The 20,400-nt window shown below is 41.0% G+C and overlaps 2 protein-coding genes across 2 annotated transcripts in view; both read right to left on the bottom strand.

Annotated features, from left to right (window-relative positions):
* Positions 1-20,400, bottom strand: part of LOC308287470 (aggrecan core protein-like) — a 269,467-nt gene that overhangs the window by 100,130 nt on the left and 148,937 nt on the right. The gene's annotated exons all lie outside the window — the stretch shown is intronic.
* dlgap4b (discs, large homolog-associated protein 4b) overlaps positions 7,050-20,400 on the bottom strand; it is a gene marked incomplete at both ends in the record, with an annotated part of 55,184 nt that continues 41,833 nt past the window's right edge. The window contains 4 exons of the mRNA XM_080728411.1: positions 7,050-7,295; positions 11,912-12,088; positions 14,895-14,986; positions 18,119-18,645. Of these exons, the coding sequence (XP_080584537.1) occupies positions 7,050-7,295; positions 11,912-12,088; positions 14,895-14,986; positions 18,119-18,645 (1,042 nt within the window). The remainder of the gene's footprint in view (positions 7,296-11,911; positions 12,089-14,894; positions 14,987-18,118; positions 18,646-20,400) is intronic.

The following is a 20,400-nucleotide window of genomic DNA, read 5'->3' as shown; positions in this document are numbered from 1 at the left end:
AGAGTAAACATAATAAGAGAGATAGTGAGAGGTGAGATAGGAGACCTGAGTTCTGAGTTGCATGTCCTACTCCTTAGTCTTCTGTTTCCTGTCTTCCTGCTATCTATAGTCACTTTTATATGAGATACTTAAAGTGTGGTTCCTGTGGAAATAAGCCTCGGCTTTCTAGGATCTCCTTTTAGTTGACCTTGTACCAGTGATTTGTACTGTCATGAAACTGTACTTTTTTCTATTGCAAACTTCTAATAAATTCTTCAATCAATCAATCTAACTATCCAAGCAAAACAGGGACAGCTGAGATTATGACAGTTAGATGAATCAAAACCACACTTTGACAGCAGTGGAAGGGTAAATATTCTCCCCCTGTACAACAAATTCATGATATGCTAAGTATGTGTTGCAGGGATAGCAACATTTTGATTTAGCTTCATTGTTCCCGCTTGTCTTCACACATCCAAAGAATGAGATGCAGGGCAGAGATGTCAGTATGTAAAGACAGAGACCATCTAGTGGAAGCTAGGGCCGTTATCACCTTTGAATCAATAGCTTACAACAACAACAAAAAGCCCTCAGTGGAACTGCTGTGGGTCATGGAATAAGCTGTTCAGGAAATAGGCCCAGGTGTGTGCACCAGTGATTGCTATGGGTCTGGAGTGTGTATTGGAATGGAGCCCTGTTAAAATGCACGAGATGGTCCCACACCAAGTATCTCAATCTGACGTTTTACTCATCCCCTTTATACCCAAGTTTTACCTGGATTGATATATGTTCCTGTTATCTTAGATCTTAGAACATCTGTCCCCATTGCTAAAATTCCAAGTTTAATTTAACTCTGAAAGTGTAAATGAACTCTCTCCAACACTCTGTTGACCTAGATTTTTGTTACAACACAAGTTTAACAATAGTTACTTTATGCCCTGTGTTTCTTGTGATAATAAAAGGCTATAAAATGGATGTGCTGGACACAAGCCTATAACCTGAACCCACATATTTAAGATAAAGCATTATTCCCAGAACTGTCTGTATGGGTTTCTGGCAATAAATATGTTATATAATACAGATAATAATACAGCTTAATCCAGATTGTTCTGGATTTTTATACAGAACAGGGGCTCGTCATAAAACAGTTAAGCCACAAAGTACATTTCAGGACAACTTGTCAGACAGACAGTGTTTTTTTCCCAGCTTTCAGAAATCAAATCAAGACTGCAACAGGGGACACGCAAAATGTCACACGGTGTCAACAATGCCCCCCACCCCCACCCTGGCAGTGGGGGAGCCATTGAGAGCCATCGGGCTATTGACACCCACTGGCCATTTACCTAACAGAACTATCCCCAGCAGGCAATCAACAGCAAACAATGGCCTGCCATAAAGAGAAACAGAGAGCAGTGGTCAGTGGATCTTTCCAATGCAAAACCACAGGCTATAGTTGTGGATCACAGTGGGGGAGAAAGCACATCCCAGATAAAGCTGCAGATTAATTACAAGGAGGAATCCAGTGTTTATTTGCTGACAAATAAGAAATAACCAATGTGAGTCGAGGCCCGGTACATAACATGAGTTTTGTGTCATTAGTCATGGGCTCTATTATGGCCAGTCAAATAATTGAGTGTGGAATTTTAATGACTAACAAGAGCTAAAAATAACTAAAACTTAGTAGCCTATAAATAGGTAAACCCATTTTTCATGTGAAGGGTGGCTCTCAACAAAATTAGACGGAAGACTTACTAAATCCATGTAATCCAGTTAGGCCATATCCACTCTAAATATATTTGAATTCACTTGATAGTTTGATCATGTAAATTCATTTAATCTACCTAATCTATTAGCAAAGTGGTGACAGATGCCCTCTAGGGTCCCGGGTCAGTCACTGCAATGTAGTCATGACAAGTGTCAGGTGGTGAGCATAGAACTGTGCTGCACTGTGAGGCATAACCAGTGATGGGAAAAGTACTCACACTTAAAGGAGTAGTTCACCCCCAAAATGACTTTTTTTCTATTGATTACTCAGGCCATGGAGAGTAGAGTTCAATAATATTTTTTGGTTTTTGTAGCATTCCTAAGACAAAAATGTGATAACAATAAATTTACCCCCATCGATTCCGGATGGGGACCCGTTTCGAAACGGGTCACCATCCGGAATCAATGGGGGTAAATTTACTCGAATCAAAATTTTGTCTTAGGAATGTGACAAAAACCAAAAAATATTATTGAACTCTACTCTCCATGGCCTGAGTAATCAATAGAAAAAAAGTCATTTTGGGGGTGAACTACTCCTTTAATGTATTTATGAGAAACATAGCTGCGGAAAGTGGAGCTGTGTTTCATTGAATGATGAATCACGTTATGAATTAGTTCACTTATTTTGATAAAAGTGAACATCTCATCTGAAACACGCACAACTATTAAAGGACAACTTTGGGTTCATATTTTAGATTGTAATTAGAGAAAAGAAAAGATGAGTGTTAAAATGTTATCATTTAGTGCTTTCTATCGTCTTAGCCATTTTAGCGATTTTGATTTCAGTGGGTGGGGACGAAGTGGCTAAATGCGTACTAGTGGCTATAAATAAACAAAGGAAGAGGTGCATTTTGAAGCAGTGCATTTATATTTGGCTTATGTAATATGTAAAACAAAAAATGTAGACAATGTAACACAAAAAAAGCCACTGGGAAACACAATGATCATGATAGGTAGGGCTTTAATGAATCTTTGGGATGAAACTTAATGGGTGGGGACTCAATAATAAAGAAATGGTTTTGGGCAGCGTTAGAAAATGACTGCAAATGTAGCAAAAATGCAAAAATTAAATATGACAATCCCAGTATCCTCACAAATTATAGCAAACAATAATGCTCTCAAAATCCCAATGGGCCCGATTCATCAATCTGGTCGTAAATAACGTGACTAAATCTGGCATATATTTCTGTCTTACCTTCAAAATCCCAGACGAAAAAACATTGCTGAATCTGATCCTAACTTGGGAATTGTCCTAGATGGCGGTAAGATCAAAATATGGGTGTAATTTGGCCGTAAAGTGCTCGATGAATCGGGCCCAATGTGCCCCAGCAGTGGGTTCACACATGAGCCGAATGCTAAAGCCAGGCCAATCAAAGCACTTGTCTTAAATAATCTATTGTGAAATATAGATGGAACAGAAAACACTTAACTCATGTCACTCATAATTATTGCAACACAAATGGCAATGTAGATGAAGCACACAAATGCCACCGCTTTAACCACTTACACCCCATACTTAATTGACCGTATTTATTGCCATGGGCTACACAAATTATCTCTCGCCGAAGATTAAAGATCTACTAAACTCACAACATGTTGTATCGCGATGCGTTGTGTGATGCGTTATGAGCTAGTAGATCTGCTTTTTTTTAAATCCCTAGAATAATCCTTAATCTGTTCCCCCAAGAACAGGGACCGATTTAGGGTTCACAGGTTAGTCTGAGGTTCACCCCCTATCAATCACCCCATGAAGCCTTTTTTTCCCTGATGCAATATTCCAGTATTTGATTAAAAAAAGTAAATAGGAGGCCATGGCAAAACTATATAAAAATAATATAAACTCCAAAAGGACTGTCATATTGTAATCATTGAGGGCTACTACTGTCCAGGTTTTAAGCAGATGTTTTAAATGTAGTATATCTCTTGTTAAGCTTGGCCTCCTATTTATTCAATGTATCAAATATTGGATGGGGTACTGGGGTGAGTAATTGCAAATAAAGTCATGTGTGGGCTGAACTACCCCTTTAAGAAGCAAATAAAATAATTTTCAGTGTGATAATATTTCTTAGTTAAGAACATTTGCTTGCACACACATGGCTGAAATACTCATCAAAATCATGCCTGGTTTTTCTATGGTCACATTTATCAGTATGTGCTTTCAAAATTGCCTAAAATGACCTAAGCTTACATATATCTCAACTTGAAAAGTCTTGGTCACAAAATTATTTAAAGGATGGATGCACAAGTGCGCCCCAATAATACCTATGATCATAAACATCCAATTTGGTAACCGATATAGTGGTCAGCTGTGAACTTGAGCACCATTTTTACATTTATTTTATAAATGGAGGGGGGGCAAATACATATATATATTTTTTTATGTAATTTAAGGCCTAATATTTCTACAAATTGATACAAACCTGTATCCAGTTATTTTGGGCATGAACAAAAAGTTGAAGGGTAAATGTAAGTCTGATAATGATGTACCGTGCATGTTCAAATCATGCATACTTTAGGCCAGGGGTTTTCAAAGTGGGTGACGGGACGGGGCACCCTGGGGTGCCGCGACGGCAGTCCAGGGAGGGGTGCCGCGAGATCATTTGATAATATTTGGAATTCATTTGGACACTTGAAAAAATATTTAGTATAATTTTAAAGTTATTTTCAGTCAGTTCTAAACAAAATGGCTATTATCTCAAAGTTTTCCTCGCAACATAATCACTAAAATATCGTCACTGTCAGGCAGAAACCTCGTATCTCCAAGTTTCAAATGTGTAGGCTACTGTCGCACAAAACTAGTTGTGTGCTTGTAGATCTGCTGTTTTCACTAGTTTAGTATATTTTATAGATGATAAATACAAAACGTACGGTTTTGGACATACAAGGTTTCCACCCGACAATGACGATATGCTATAAATATAAGATGCTGGCAGTGAAAATTATAATGTAGGGGTGCCTCGGATTAAAAAAATATTAATAGGGTGCCCTGAGACAAAAAAGTTTGGGAACCCCTGCTTTACTTAGCCTTACATTATTTTCCAAAGCATACATTTATTCTAAAATTTATTCAGCCAACTTGACATTGAGGTGCCCACAATGTTGCATCGACTAGAGCTGCATTCCTCAATTTCAGTACCCTGCAGTCAAAAATAAATACATAAATAAAAAGAAAAGGGAAAAAAAGAGCCCACTCCCACAGATGGACTCAAAATGTTAATAACGAGAAAACCTCAAAACCCCAAAGGCCAAAACGTGAAGTGGGTAGTTGTAGCGCCACCATGAGGAGATTTTAACAATGTGGATTGGAGGTTCTTCCTTGGCTTAGTCAAGGTAAATAGGAGGTAGGGACATCACGTGACAACGGGGATGTGCCATGTCCAGCCATGAAGCTCACCATGGGTGCCAGTATCGCGAGACTATCCACCGTTTCCTGTCTGGGAACCAAATCTCGCGATACTAACAAAAACGATTATTATTTATTGTTATTATTATTATTTCATTATGCACTGTGCACATCGAAAAGCAAGTGATTGTAAAAATACCTATATTTTCTTTTATATTCCTGAACCGATTATATGACAAAGGTCTAAGTCGTTCATAAATAAAGTTTCTTCCAGGTTTGTTCATGAGCTGATCTAGCCGCTCCATCATTCTGGCACCCATGGGAGCGTCATGGCCGGTCCCGGCGGTCACGTGGTTTCCCTTCCTTATATTTTAACTTCCTTGGGCTTAGTGGGAACGTGCATGCAAAGTTTCCCAGCAATCGGGCGCTATACATTCATGATGTGTGTGGCATTTTGGGCAAAATGGCCAACCCACAAACAAACATGGCCAATCGGGATGGAATATGCGAAAATGTGACACATACGTCTGATCACATGAATACAGAGATAATGTATACCATTATGTTCCCCATTTTCAACTGTTTTAATTTTATTTTTGACACTTGCTTTGGCAATGTAAACGTATGTTTTCTCATGCCATTAAAGCTCCTTTGAATTGAATTGTATAGCGATTTGCGTGAGGATTGGAAAAAATCGCTAGGATTTGTAACAAAAAAATGTTTTCAGGAAAAATCAGTCTCATGGTGGCACTAACCTTCAAATACGGTAAATATAAGTTGAAAATAATGTAAAGAATACATGATTTTAACATCGTCCAGACCTAAACCTACGGTACATTTGTTTATCCCAAAAATGACTTGCTATCACAGGTTTTGTAGCAATATGTGGAATGTGTAGACATATTTGGCCTTAAACGTAATTGAAAAAAAGATATATCGTCACTGTCGGGCAGAAACCTCGTATCGCCAAGTTTCAAATTTGTACATGTTTTTCGCAAAGCAAAGCCCTGCTTCATCACGCACAAAAGTAGTGAAAACAGCAGATCTACAAGCACACAACGCCTCGCGGTGCTAGACGTTGTGTGCTTGTAGATCGGCTGTTTTCACCAGTTTAAATCATTTTTTAAATGATCAATGCAAAACGAACGGTTTTGGACATACAAGGTTTTCACCCGACAACGACGATATATTGTATTTTTCCCATGATTTGTAAAATAAATGTAGATATAGAATCAAATAAATATGAAATAAATAAATATGTTTTTAAACGGTGCCCAGCGTTCTCAGGGGCCCACTGTTTTTGCGGTTACCCTCTGTGTGCATGCCCTGGTTAGTGCTGAGTGATTAGGTACTGTATATAAGTATGCGTGTAAGCCTGCGCGTGTGATGGCCACAAGGTGGTGCTGTTGTGCAAACCTACAGGATGGCAGATGCTGTGGGGAGACAGGAGGGGAGACAGAGAAGCCAAAAACACCAAAACCCTGTCCACTAATAGTAGATCTCTTACAGCCAAGAGGAACAGAGTTGAGTTTCTTTAGTAGATATAATCATAATAATACCATCATTATTAACTTGTTGTTTGAAATAACAGAATAATCAAGAGTGGTAACAACGAGTAACAAAGTTCATCATCTGAGGTTTTCAATGGCAGCCTTGACCGAGGTCATTCCTTCGTAGTCTTATCAATCCTCAACAGTCTCTTTTATAATGGTATTTGTTTTGTAATTTTTTCTTAATCTTGCTTGTGTATTAAACCAACCACCACGACCAGTATACCTGTAGGAGTATGTGCAGTTTCCTGTTGTATCTTTACCATCCAAACTCCCGTCTGACAGCCAGCCATTTCTTTTCTTCTCAAGGAAAACATTAATTAATTGCATCCAACAGTCAACATGTCCTTCTTCGCTCCGTCCTTTTTTTTTTTTTTACCACGCTTTCTTCATTCGCCCCCAGCCTCTTTTCCTCAGAGGCGAGTCTGCGCCTCGGGCACGTAGATCTCCACGTTCTCGCTGCTCTCGGTGGCCGAGTTCTGGCGAAACGAGGCGGCCTTCTTGGCGGCCAGCAGGCGCTTGCGAGCCTCCTGCCTCTGCTTCTCGGCGGAGGCCGACGAGGAGGTGGCGGAGGAATCGGCACTCCTCTCGCGGGCCAGCGCCGGGCGACCCTTATTATTACCGGGCTTCTTTGGCACTGGAGGCACTGACTCCTCGTCCTGTTGGAGGCAGAGGAGGAGGTGGGGTGGATGATATGTGGGGTTGATGGTGGGGAAAAGGTACAGGACGGTGCAGAAAGACAGGGTAGATGTTGGTGGGGTGGGGGGTGGGGAGCGAGGGAAAAAGGGACAGATTATGAGACTGTGATAGGATATCGTCGTTGTCGGGTGGAAACCTCATATCTCCAAGTTTCAAATGTGTACGTTCTTTCGCAAAGTAAAGCCCTGCTTCATCATACAAGACCTTTGCACACAAGTAGTGAAAACAGCAGATCTACAAGCACACAACACCTCGCGGTGCGAGGCGTTGTGTGCTTGTAGATCGGCTGTTTTCACTAGTTTAAATCATTTTTAAAATGATAAATGCAAAACGAACGGTTTTGGACAACGACAGGTTTTCACCCGATAACGACGATATATCAGTCCTTAGGACAGGGGTCTTCAACGTTTTCAGGCCAAAGGGCCCCTTAGTTGAGAGAGAGAGATGAAGCAGGGACCCCCACAACCTTTTCATAGATTCCATATCGTGTCATTGTTTGACAGCACAATCGTCAGTGTATTTTGGATTCATGTCAATTTGTGTTTTCAGATGGGAGTGCTTTGCTGTTACTACGTGTCATCTTTTCGACACCCAACCCAAACCCTTACCCCTAACCCTATAACCTCCGAGGGGGGTGAGTCGCTAACCCTCCCGACGCTCCTTTGTCGAAATGACAGTCGTTCGAAAGAGCGAGATTTCCTCTTTTCAGATATTTAACCCCTTGAGCCGTCACTACTTAATAAACCTGACGTTTCACTCTGTACTTGGTCTTCTCTTTTTCCCCCTCTACACCAAACCTCTTTGCCGAAAATAGCCGATCTACAAGCTTGTTGTGAGCTGGTAGATCCGCTATTTTTGGCTACAGTTCTCAGAACATGGACACTAGGGTTGTTAATATAAAAAGGATTGAAAGATTTGGAGGACCCCCTGTAGTAACTCTGAGGACCCCCTAGGGGTCCCGGACCCCCTGTCGAAGACCCCCGCCTTAGGATGTTCTTCTGATCAAGCAGTTTAGGCGCACACACAGGACCATGACGAGAGACATGTTCAGTGACGATGGTTCATATAGCCTAGCAAAAAGCTATGAACCAGCCATTTTGCGTGTACAAGATGATAGACCGACACAGAAAGACACAAGCATGACTATTCTGATGTTAAGTAAATATAGACAGTTCTGACATGGAACGGTCATTACTGTGACAAAGTACACCTTTGAAAGATGTAACATGGTATTGTGTATTATATATTAAACTGCATTGTAAATAACGGAACTCGATACTAGCTAGGGTTACATTGGATCATCATAATTGATTTAACTCACACGGTATGGAGCACAACAATGTTTGAAATGTCTAAAGATTTCTGAAAATGTAAGATATTTAAAAAAAAATGGTTTATTCTTATCTTGGATACTAAACGGGAAAAAGGGGGATATTTTCTCCTGACCCATAAATGGTGCATTTTTTTATATAGCACCTTTATCCAAGGTGCTTTACAGAGACGTGTGCATTACATTCACCCATTCACACACATGGCATTACATTCACCCATTCACACACATGGCATTACATTCACCCATTCACACACATGGCATTACATTCACCCATTCACACACATGGCATTACATTCACCCATTCACACACATGGCATTACATTCACCCATTCACACACATGGCATTACATTCACCCATTCACACACATGGCGGAGGAAACCATGCAAGGCACCAACCTGCTCACCGGGAGCAATTAGAGGTTCAGTCTTGCTCAAGGACTCTTCGACACTAACTCTGGTTAAATGTAACCATTTAATCTGATTGGTTAGGTGAGCATGTTTGCATGAAAAGAACATGATAAATGTCTATGAAGCCACTGAAAACAGCTACTATTATTTTAATTGTGGTGAAAACCGGGACAATTTTGTAGTGAATGTTGAAAACCGGGACATATTAGTGTTTTAGAGATATTTGTCGGGACACCGGGACACACAGCTTGAAAAGTCCCGGCCAAACCGGGACGTCTGGTCACCCTAATGTAACGTGGATGTCACGTGAGAAAGTGTGTGAATTTAATTTAATTAAATAATCAATAGAATAATCGAAAGTTGCAAGTTGAGTAACACCATCACAGTACCTACAATCGCTGTTACATTACAGAAGCACCATTTCGTCAACAGACATCACACACACATGCCACATTACAAGGTAAACACACATGTATATAAAGTCGTAGACAGACATGGACACCTGTTTCTGGATATTTTATCTGGATACGGAAATCAGAATGTGTTCACAGAATAGGATCACATCTGCCAGGTAGTCTAACACCACATGATACGCAGGTGTACGCCACACAACTGAGAAAGCTCCAGGATTTCTGTATAAACACTGACAATTTTACAATAAACAATAAAAGTTACAATAATATGTAACAATGTAGTTCAGTGAGAGCAACTTTCACTTTCAGTCCTTTTTGTCTTCTTCTTCACGATATAGTTTAACCGTTCAACAGGCAGAGAATTCACACTTCCATTCATAGTCAAATGCCAAGCTAAGCTCACACCAATCAATGCAAATCAGTCCCAAAGTCTGATCAACAAGCTGGAGAGGTGCCTTTCAATCAAAGGAGAAATGCTTCATGATCTGACTGAGCAACCTGGACTCAAAGCCTGGCCATCAACACCTGACCTAAAACAGTGCAGGTGGTTCAATCTCTGTGAAGAGCAAGCAGAGATATTTCCTTAACCCATTTAGGCCTAAGTCCGATTTGAAAAAAGCCTTAAAGACCTACAGGGTTCCCACACATCTTTACCAATTAATTTCCAAAAAAAATCAAAAACTTTTCCAGAATATTTAACCTGATTTCCAGGACTATATAACAATAATTCTGCTCAATAACGGGTCGCTTACTCCTATGCGCAATGCCCAAAACATTTTCAGGCCGTGACCCCCGAAAAAATCATATTTGAACTGGGGACCCCGGACCCCTGCCGAGCACTAAGAGCAGAGGAATTTTGTATAACACAGTTTTATTGTGAAAATAGCCGATCTACATGCTCAGATGCGAGGCGTTGTGATTTCTGCCTCTAATATTTGTCAATTTGGCCAATGTTTAATTTGTCATTTCAGAGGTATTAACTAAAATCAAAAACCAAAGACAATGCATAGCTATTTTTTCCAGGACCTTCCAGGACCCTTGATCAATTCCAAAACTTTTCCAGTACTGGAAAAATATTTTTCTAATTTCAAAATATTTCCAGGAATTTCATGACCGTGGGAACCCTGAATCTCTGTGAAGAGCAGGCAGTCAAATGGTATGAGATATTTCCTTAACCCATTTAGGCCTAAGTCCGATTTGAAAAAAGCCTTAAAGACCTATGTCCGATTTGAAAATTACCCACAGTTTTTTCTGGAAAACATAATTACTCAGCCTCTGTAGCAGCTAGAGACAAAATTCCCAAACTATTTGATAGCTTCTTACACCTTTCGCTTTCATAGAAACATTTCTGAAAAACGTAAATATTTAAAAAAAGAATTACTGTACTACATGTACATGTACATGTACTGTAATACACAAAAATGTGTTCCCGGCCTGAGGGGGTACTACACACAAATGTGTACCTGTCCATAGACCCACACAGTTAGCCTGAAAACCTATAACAACTCATTGGACACATACAGACCAGACCATGCAGCCCTGCTGAGTGTTAAAGGGGTATGTATACCCACTGCAATAAACTAGACTACATGAGTAAGATCGGATCATTCATAATCCAGATAACATATCCAGAGGTTGTGAATGGGAATGGGGGTGACAAACTCCATAGAAACAGAGAAACCAACGAAGACAGCGACATTTATACAAGTGTGAACACACACAATGCAAACTAGGACTCAAAGGACTCACACATAGAAACATTTATAGACGGTTTCATGCTGAGGTGGAAAGCTAGAGAGCCCTGAAATGCTCAGTATTGTCATTATGAAACCGTCTATACAGAGAAAAGGCATTTCACTGCACGAGCAAATCGTCGTTGTCGGGTGGAAACCTTGTATGTCCACAACCGTTTGTTTTGTATTTATCATTTTTAAAATGATTTAAACTAGTAAAAACAGCCGATCTACAAGCACACAACGCCTCGCACCTCGAGGCGTTGTGTGCTTGTAGATCGGCTGTTTCACTACTTTTGTGCGACGGCCTTGTATGATGAAGCAGTGCTTTACTTTGCGAAAAAATTTACAAATTTGAAACTTGGAGATACAAGGTTTCTGCCCGGCAGTGACGAAATGCATCTTGGCCACTGCAAACCACTGATACATGCATGATCGAGACAGGACTTTTTGTTAAAAAACAAATTTCACAAAAATATTCTTTTCATGCATGTGTAAAAGGGATCTCTGGAGATCCCTTTACATTGGACCGGGGAGGTCAGTTCTCACTGCCAAAACAAGGAGCGAGTGAGTCGAAGGGGAGGTTAAAAGAGAGAGAGGGGGGGAGGGGGTGTGGCGGGAGGAGAGAGGCCGGTTTCGGCGGCTTTCCTACCCCAGCCAGGGCACTGGGCAGCAGGGGTGGGTAGTACCTTCCGCTCAGGGGGTGAGTGGGCAGCAGCTGCGCTGGGCGCCGCCGGCTGCCAGTCGCTGGACTTGAGATGGTAAAGTTCGTCGAACTTGAGGCTGATGTCCTCAATGGAGAGCTGGAGCATGTCCCAGAAGCCGGCCAGGTCCTGGGCCGTGGCACGAGGGTTGGCGTTGACATTCTGGACACAGAGAGAGAGGGAGGGAGGTGGAAGGAAGGAAAACGAAAACAAACGAAGGGAAGTGAGGATATAGTCAGTAAAGGGAATGGTGACAGGAGAACAAATAATGGATCAAATAAGAGGAAGGTCATAGAACACTTCTGAAACCGAAAGAATCTAATACAATTTAACCCAGAGACATTAAAAATGGAACCTGAAGGATGTATTGGCAAACTTTGGAGTTTTATCTTGACATTATAACAATAATGCCCAAAACCATTTCATTCACAAAAGATGTTTTAGGCAGCAAAACATCAAATGTCTAAATCTAAAAAGTTTCCCCCCCCCTTTGCCGAGTACCAAACAAATATGAAACCAACAAATGAAATGGAGTGTTGGTTTAAAATAAATCCTTTAAAATATGTGTTTTTTCCATCACTCGACACAAGGGGGAGCTGTGTTACCACATTAAGGCTGTATAATAAATGTAATTTACATTGCCAGCTGTTTGAATTAGCCTGGATTCAAAACCTTTTCATTCTTATGAGTCTGAACAACGCAGGAAACAAAAAACAATGAACAGAATTTTAACCAGCATCACAAGAAAATATTGTGAGGCTGGTATGTCAAGTTAATCCTGTGATCATGTTCAAAATACCAAACTGGAACCTTAACTACTTGAGTTAATTTCAAAAATAGCTTGTGAGCTTCTGCTATTTTCACAATTTTTTTGTTTTAGTTTCAACCTGCCGTTTTCACCAGGATGGGGGAACAATTATTTTAGCGCTAAAGCACACATAGTGACAGTATATTTCAACAGAACCGAACATGACAAAAATGTACGTAAGCGCTCAAAGTAAGTATTATTATAATTGTACTGAAAAACCTGGGACAATTTGGTAGTGAATGTTGAAAACCGTGACACTAGTTTTTTACAGATATTTGTTGGGACTCGGGACACCCAGCTTGAAACCATGCAGCTACAATCCTGGCCAAACCAGGAAGTCTGGTCAGTGTGAGTTAATATCAACCATAACAGTGTTGCTCACAGTTCTTTATCCATGCAAAGTTCACACAGATGTGACAGACAGATATCAAAGCATATCCTCTTCCTTTTACACAGTCACTGGGTTTTCCCAACAGACCACAGTCTTTGTCTGGTTGTGCTCTGCTTTCTCTAGCAGACTCAGCGTTTTACTTTAGCAGCTGCAGAGACTGAGTTTTGATCTCAGTTCAGCCTCTTTTGGTTCAACATGCCAACGACATGCATTATCATGCTCAGGGGCGTCACAAGGGGGGGAAAGTGGGACTGAGTTACTAGGGCCCAAGGTGGAGGGGCCTTAATTATTTTATAATTTAGCTTGGAAAATAGTAGATATACAAGCTCACAGCGTGGCACTTGTAGATCTGCTATTTTTGAAAAGTCGTGAAAATGTGTGCAAATCTTTGAATATATGTATTTTTTCCCTGGAACTAAATATTTTGAGATGGGAAACACAGGTTTTTCAAAAAACCTTAGAAGGATTTGAAATATTCAAAGACTTCCACAAATGTTCACGATTTTTCAAAAATAGCAGATCTAACAAACTCACAGCGTGGCACTCTGTGCTGCGCTGTGAGCTTGTATATCTGCTATTTTTCACTAGTTAAAGCACAAAATAATGCGTAATAATGTGTTCCCAGTCTAATTGGGTAAAACCCCTCCCCCTATGAAGAACATTCATGGGGGGGGGGGCCCGCAGTGAATCCTTGTACCCAGGGCCCAGGATTTGGTGTGACACCCCTGATCATGCTAATGCACCTGTAAAGACCCAGACACAGTCCAGCATTGTTTTTGTGTACAATTACACTTTCAGCTGGTTGCCAGCCTAAGAGTGACAGTTTGTTGTCTTGAAAGATGTTAAAATATGGTATTTGCATACTGCACTATTCTCTTGGGGGATATTTATCATACAGTAAATATGGCCATTCTGCAAAGAAATTGTCACAGTAGGTTACAAAAAAAATCATTAAAATCTACATTTCAATAAACTATAAAATGTTTAAGTTTCAGAAGAACATTGTAAAATTTGTCATATAGTTTTGGTTGGACTTCTATATAATATCCTTATGAGTGTTTAGTTCACTAACAACAGTGTTAAATACTTTTGGCAGTGAAACCAGACTGGTTTCAGTTGTTTTCCTTCCAGTTGTCAGAAAGTAACATTTCTAACTGATCAACATAATTCTCTGCATTATGTTTTTTCCAATATGTGTAATATTAATAATACAATTGAAAAAAATAAACAATTCTTCATATTTGCAGGGTTGATGGATAATATTGCAATTTTAAATAAGATATTTTAAATTATTTTTAAAGAAGTGTTTTGCCTTACACGGAGGTGTGTGAAGCCCTTTCCTGTCTACATGTTTTTATTGTAGTGGAGTTTCGGGGCACAAGTCTTTTCACATGTATCTGAATGCAGATAACTTGCTTTTTATAGGCTATTTACTATTTAGTTACAGTAAATTAGGTTGTTTAAATGTCATGATTGTACATGAAAAACCCATAGTGATGATATTGAAATTAATTAATACTTGTTTTAATTGTAATAATTTCAAGTGAATTCAATTATAGTATCACACAGGGTCCCTGGAGTCTGGACACTAAGATTCCAGTTTAAAGCCTGCAGCCGTCTATAGACGAACATCAAACATGCTGACAGCGAAGTGTCCAGCAGCTAAAGATGAAAGCTATGTTTTGTCGTGGTGGCTCTGTGTTGTGTTGTGCTGGATGGAGGATGCGTGTTTGGGTGTGGCGGAATTTGCGCAGAAGTGTGACACCAACCAAGTTTTGTTCGCACAGTCCTCGGAACTGCTGGAACTTCTGGGACATGAGGAGCTGGGCACTTCCCACCGCACTGCGGACCTTCCCCAGCACTGCAGAGAGGAACACAAGCATGATAAATAACTGCTCATACATATTAAACAGATCAAAACAAGATTAGCTGATATTAATAAGAAATCTTCAAACACACTATACATTAGGGTTGGGACGATAAGTGATATTATCGTTTATCGTGATAAAAAAACACTCATGATAATCGTATCGTGGAGATTTAATTTATCGTGATATCGTCCTCCGTCATGCACTGGGATCAATTCACCTTTTACTTGCCGAGCTGCATATCCGGTGCCATTTAAACCCTCTATTGGTAAAACATACTTATAATCTACATACTTGATACAGTCTTTTTTTCTCTCTCTAACAAATCTCTTTGACAAAAAAATTCCGATCTACAAGCTCGCAGTTGTGAGATTGTAGATCGGCAATGTTTTGCCAAATGTTTCGCCACAGGATAATGATGTTGGGGATATTTTGACTATCGCGATAATATCGTAAATCGCAATTTCTTTGGTCACAATAATTGTGATATGACATTTTCATATTGTCCCATCCCTAATATACATAAATGAACATTCAATCTTAATCTAGCGGAAACGACTGGGTGTCCAGACACAGATTTGTTTGCCTTGCAAAGCCTTTTTTTTTAAACGACTTCATGAGCTGGAAGAGGATTAGTGTGTATAGGACAGCTTTAATCTCTTTAAAGGCATCTCTAAGCCTATATAGAGCACCCCGCCCTCTGTTAGTCTGTGTTTACAGTATATCATCTGCTGTACAGTATCAATAGTATGTCACCAGTTGCTGTGTACAGTAACAAAACTAGGACAAAAGTAACACCCTGCCCAGTCATCCTTGACGAAGTTGGTAGCCAATTCTGATCACTCAACTATAAAGTTACAGTATGGCTGTGTGTGACTATGGTTTTGGTCAGATTTAATGTTTAGCCCATTTAGGCCTAGAATTATTGAATGCTTTAACCAGTGAAAAATAGCAGATATACAAGCTCACAGCACGGCACTGAGTGCCGCGCTGCGAGCTTGTAGATCTGCTATTTTTGAAAAAGTTGTGAAAATGTGTGCAAATCTTTTACTATATGTATTTTCAAAGCGAACGCTTTTTTCAAATAAAGTCCTGCTTCATCATACAAGGCTGTTGCACAAAAGTAGTGAAAACAGCAGATCTACAAGCACACAACGCCTCGTGGTGCGAGGCGTTGTGTGCTTGTAGATCGGCTGTTTTCACTACTTTAAAGTTGTACTATGTAACTTTTTTTATAAAACAAATCTTAAAATTCTCCTAACTATTAAATCACAAAAGTTTTAGAAGATCCGCGCCGTGAATTTCAGCCTGTAAAGCCTTCTCTGTATGTAAACTGAGATCCTTGCCGTGGACCGGATCTCGCGCCAAAATTGCGTCATCACACTACCGGCCAATCACAGCGAGGGTTATACAACTGCCGGCCAATCACAGCGCATCTTGAAGTGGGGTCGCTATGGCAGCCATATTTGTTGTCGCCCGTTTGTACCATCCCTTCTCTAGGTAATTTCGCCTACCAGGCAGGGTGAAGGAGTCCGTATCTCTGGAATTACTGAACGCACAGGAACAAGGGACCCCTTAAAAGATAGATCTCAGCGAGGTGGAGGCAGACGCGGGGGTCTGAAGGTACGAAAAACGTCCGAAAGACGCGGACGCGACCGCGGTTTGCTATAGGGCTAATGACCACTAGTTGGGCATCTTACACAGTATGGCTTTAAATCATTTTTAAAATGATAAATACAAAACAAACGGTTTTGGACATACAAGGTTTCCACCAGACATAGACGATATATGGGTAAGACTGACATCATCAGTATGGATAGGCCCACTCCGGCTTGGCAGAGATATGTGCTCCCCTGAGCAGCCTTTCTAGTTTCATTAACAAATGATAGCAGATTTGGCTCAAATGCAGGCATTTCTGAACCAAGGAATATCATGCATCACATTTGATCAAAGATTGGGCATCTCGCCACTTAGCACGGCAGCCAAATGGCTGCTGTGTTAAGTAGTCTGGGATCACTTCACCTTTCGGGGTTGTAACCGGTCTGGAACGGAAACCACAACACGTCATGTTGTAGTACTCAAAGGACTACAATTTGCCAGAAAGCCTGCGCGCAAGGACATACTTTTAGGGCTTACCTAATAAACTCCTTGATGTGGAGTAGTTTTGCTTTTGAAAAATTTGTTTGGTATATGCGTCTTTTAGTCCAACTGTTAGCGACTGGCAAGACTACACTAGGCTACTCAAGCATTTTACTGTAATAGGGATTGGGGAAATAAACGGGGGGAACCAAATCAAAGCGACGCCTCTTATTCTAGTGGTTTCCGCGCTTTAGGCGGAAACCAAACGGCCTGTTGTGAACGAACACCAGGCTTTCCCCCAGAAAGCCTGGTAGGCGAGGTTAGTGTTAAGTGATGTGTCAGGTGGGTGGGCCGTGCACATTTTCAGAGCACGTTTATTTTAATGGTCAATTAATTGATTGTGTTCCGGCATGGATCAATGGAACGAACAAGAAATTATCCTTTTATCACTAGTAAGACGTGTTAACCGGGTTGAAATGCTAACCTGCCGACGCAGGTGAATGCTAACCTGGTGAATGTTAACCACTATGCCTAAACCTAACTCAAACCCTAACCCTAACCTCAGTAAAACTATGCCTAAACCTAACCCTAAAACCTATCCCTATAACCCATAGTCTAACTCAGTGGCTCTCAAGTGGGTCGGGACCCCCAGAAGATTGACTTAATGTGCAACATTGTTTTCCTCACTCAACAGTAAACAAACCAACATAACGTTTAAGTGTCTGGAGGGTAGCTACACATTTCTAAAGTGACTTCTTAATACCTCTAAAATGACAAATGAAACATTGTTCAAATTGTCCATTATTAGGCAGAAATTGTGAAAATAGCCGATCTACATGCTGTTGTGAGCATGTAGACCAGCTATTTTCACAATAGAACCATGTTATACAAAATGTAATGCCTCAACTCTTAGTGCTCGTCAGGGTGGGGAGGTCCCCAGTTGAAATATGATTATTTTGGGGGTTCGCTGCCTGAAAAGTTTGAGACCCACTGGTCTAACTAATGGGACGTAGAAATACCGAGATTTACACCGAGATGCACCTTACCCTCTTCAGAGAGCTGGTTGTCTTTGGTCTCCTGCTCCATCTGTTGGCACCAGCCCTCCATGCGGCCCGTCTCCGCCTGCAGCAGCTTCAGAAACCAGTGGCCGTCTCTCCGACAGAGAGTCCCGGCGCCTCCCCCTCCCCCTCCCCCGCCCAGCGGGGCGTTGCTGCTGTTGCTCCCCCCGTTGCCGCTGTCCAGCCAGGGGTCCGGGGGCGGCAGCGAGGACGGGTCCAGCGCCGGGTCCAGACTCTCGGAGAAGGACGAGGAGCTGCTCCGCGTGGTGGTCCGGTGGAGGAACTGTCTGGGCGGCGGAGGCGACGAGGCGTCGACGCCGTTGCCCTCGCCGTTGTCTAAGGAGTCCTGGCGAGGGGGGGAGCAGCTCGTGGACTGGCTGGCGCTGTTGACCATCACCTTCTTCTCAGCGGGCTTGTTGGCGTTGGCGTTGAAACCGCCGGAGAGGGAGACGATGGACGTGTCCGACACGGAGTCTGTCTCCTGCTTGGAGGCCATGCTATTGGAACGGCTGAGTCTGATGAAGAAACAGTGGGGTCAGACTCGATTTTAAAAGATGACATCAGTAGAATGCCTTAACTCATACAGTGTGCCCAGTGTGCCAATGACGTCTTTGACGTCTTTAGATCAAAGGGAACAAAAAAAAAAAGATGTCAAAATGACCTGAGATCAGAGAGATGCTTTTCTCTGTTTGTGTGTTGGCTCCCTCGTGTGGCTGTTGGAGAAATTGCGTGTTCATTCTAGTGGATGGACATTTTTTTTTATTGATTCAGCTCTATCTCTGGAACCATTTGTCCGATTGACAAAATTCTTTTTGCCACTGAATCACAACAACTGTGTCTATGTCTGTGATCGATCAGTGACCCCCCCCCCCCCCCCCCCCAATTTTTTTTCTTCATGAAATAGTAAATAATAAAAATCTCTGCACCTGGAACTTGGAGCCATTTTTGCCCGTGGCATCCTTTTAAAGGACTTTGTTTTTTTACAACAAGGGTTCATATTTTAGATTGCAATTAGAAAAAAGAAAAGATGAGTGTGAAAATGTTTTCATTTACTGCTTTCTATTGTTTTAGCACATTTAATTACCTTGATTTCAGTGGTTGGGGGCATGCGTGCAAGTGGCTAAATATGTCTTTTTAGACACAATAAGCTAGCGATTTCTTTACAGTAACACTAGTGGCCCCCATAAGTCACATCTGCCCATGAAAGATTGCGGTGCATCTTGGGAATGGGCTTATTGTGTCTAAAAAGACATATTTAGCCACTTGCACGCATGCCCTCAACCACTGAAATCAAAGTAATTAGAATCGTTAAAACAATAGCAAGCAGTAGGCCTAATTTTTTTTTTAACACTCATCTTTTCTTTTCTCTAATTACAATCTAAAATATACATCCTTGTTGTAAAAAAACAAAGTTGTCCTTTAAAAGAGGAGAAGATTAGAAACTTGAAATCCAATAGACAGTATACTAGTGCTATCTCAAGTCGACTTGATATGTTATTGATGTCACAACACAAGAAACACGAGTTGTAAGAGCATCCGATAAGCCGAAAAGACATTAGATCCACATTATCTGTATGAGAAATCGTGATTGAGTTTATAAAAAAAAAAAATCCCTTTTCTACTCTGATGAGCAAAACACTCACTGAACCACTTTATCTTCTGTTGATCAATATGTGTATGAATAAACAGAAGATGCTTATTGATCAGACACTGCCATTGCTTTGTGTGGGCAAGAGATGATGGTGACCTTCTCTTGTAGGCTGCCTTTCTTATCTTCAAAAATCAGGGGTCTTCAATAGGAGGTCCGGGACCCCTGGGGGGTCCTCAGAGTTACTACAGGCCAAATCTTTGTGTGATAGAAACCTTTTTTTTCCCTCCTTTTTTATAATAACCACTTGAACCCCAGCGTCTATATTTGGAGAACTTTAGCCAAAAATAGCAGATCTACAAGTTCACAACGTTGACATGAATCCAAAATACACTGACGATTGTGTTGTCAAACAATGAAACTATATGGAATCTATGAACAGGTTGTGGGGGTCCCTGCTTCATCTCTCTCTCAACTAAGGGGTACTTGGCCTGAAAACGTTGAAGACCCCTGTCATAATTGACTGCGAAAAAGGCGTATGGAGGATGGATGAGAACATTTTAAGACTTTGTTTGTGCTGTGGAATTTATACTAGTTGGTGGTCAAACAGTAATTATAATTGCTTTATAAAGAGCCTTTGGCTTGATTGAAGGCTTAGGCAGGAGAAACCACTGGTGGTTAT

This window comes from Nannobrachium achirus, assembly GCF_963921795.1.
Source record: "Nannobrachium achirus genome assembly, chromosome: 6".
In the NCBI taxonomy this organism is placed as follows: domain Eukaryota; kingdom Metazoa; phylum Chordata; class Actinopteri; order Myctophiformes; family Myctophidae; genus Nannobrachium; species Nannobrachium achirus.
The sequence above is the reverse complement of the archived record's forward strand: the minus strand, read 5'-3'. Positions and strand labels throughout refer to the sequence as shown.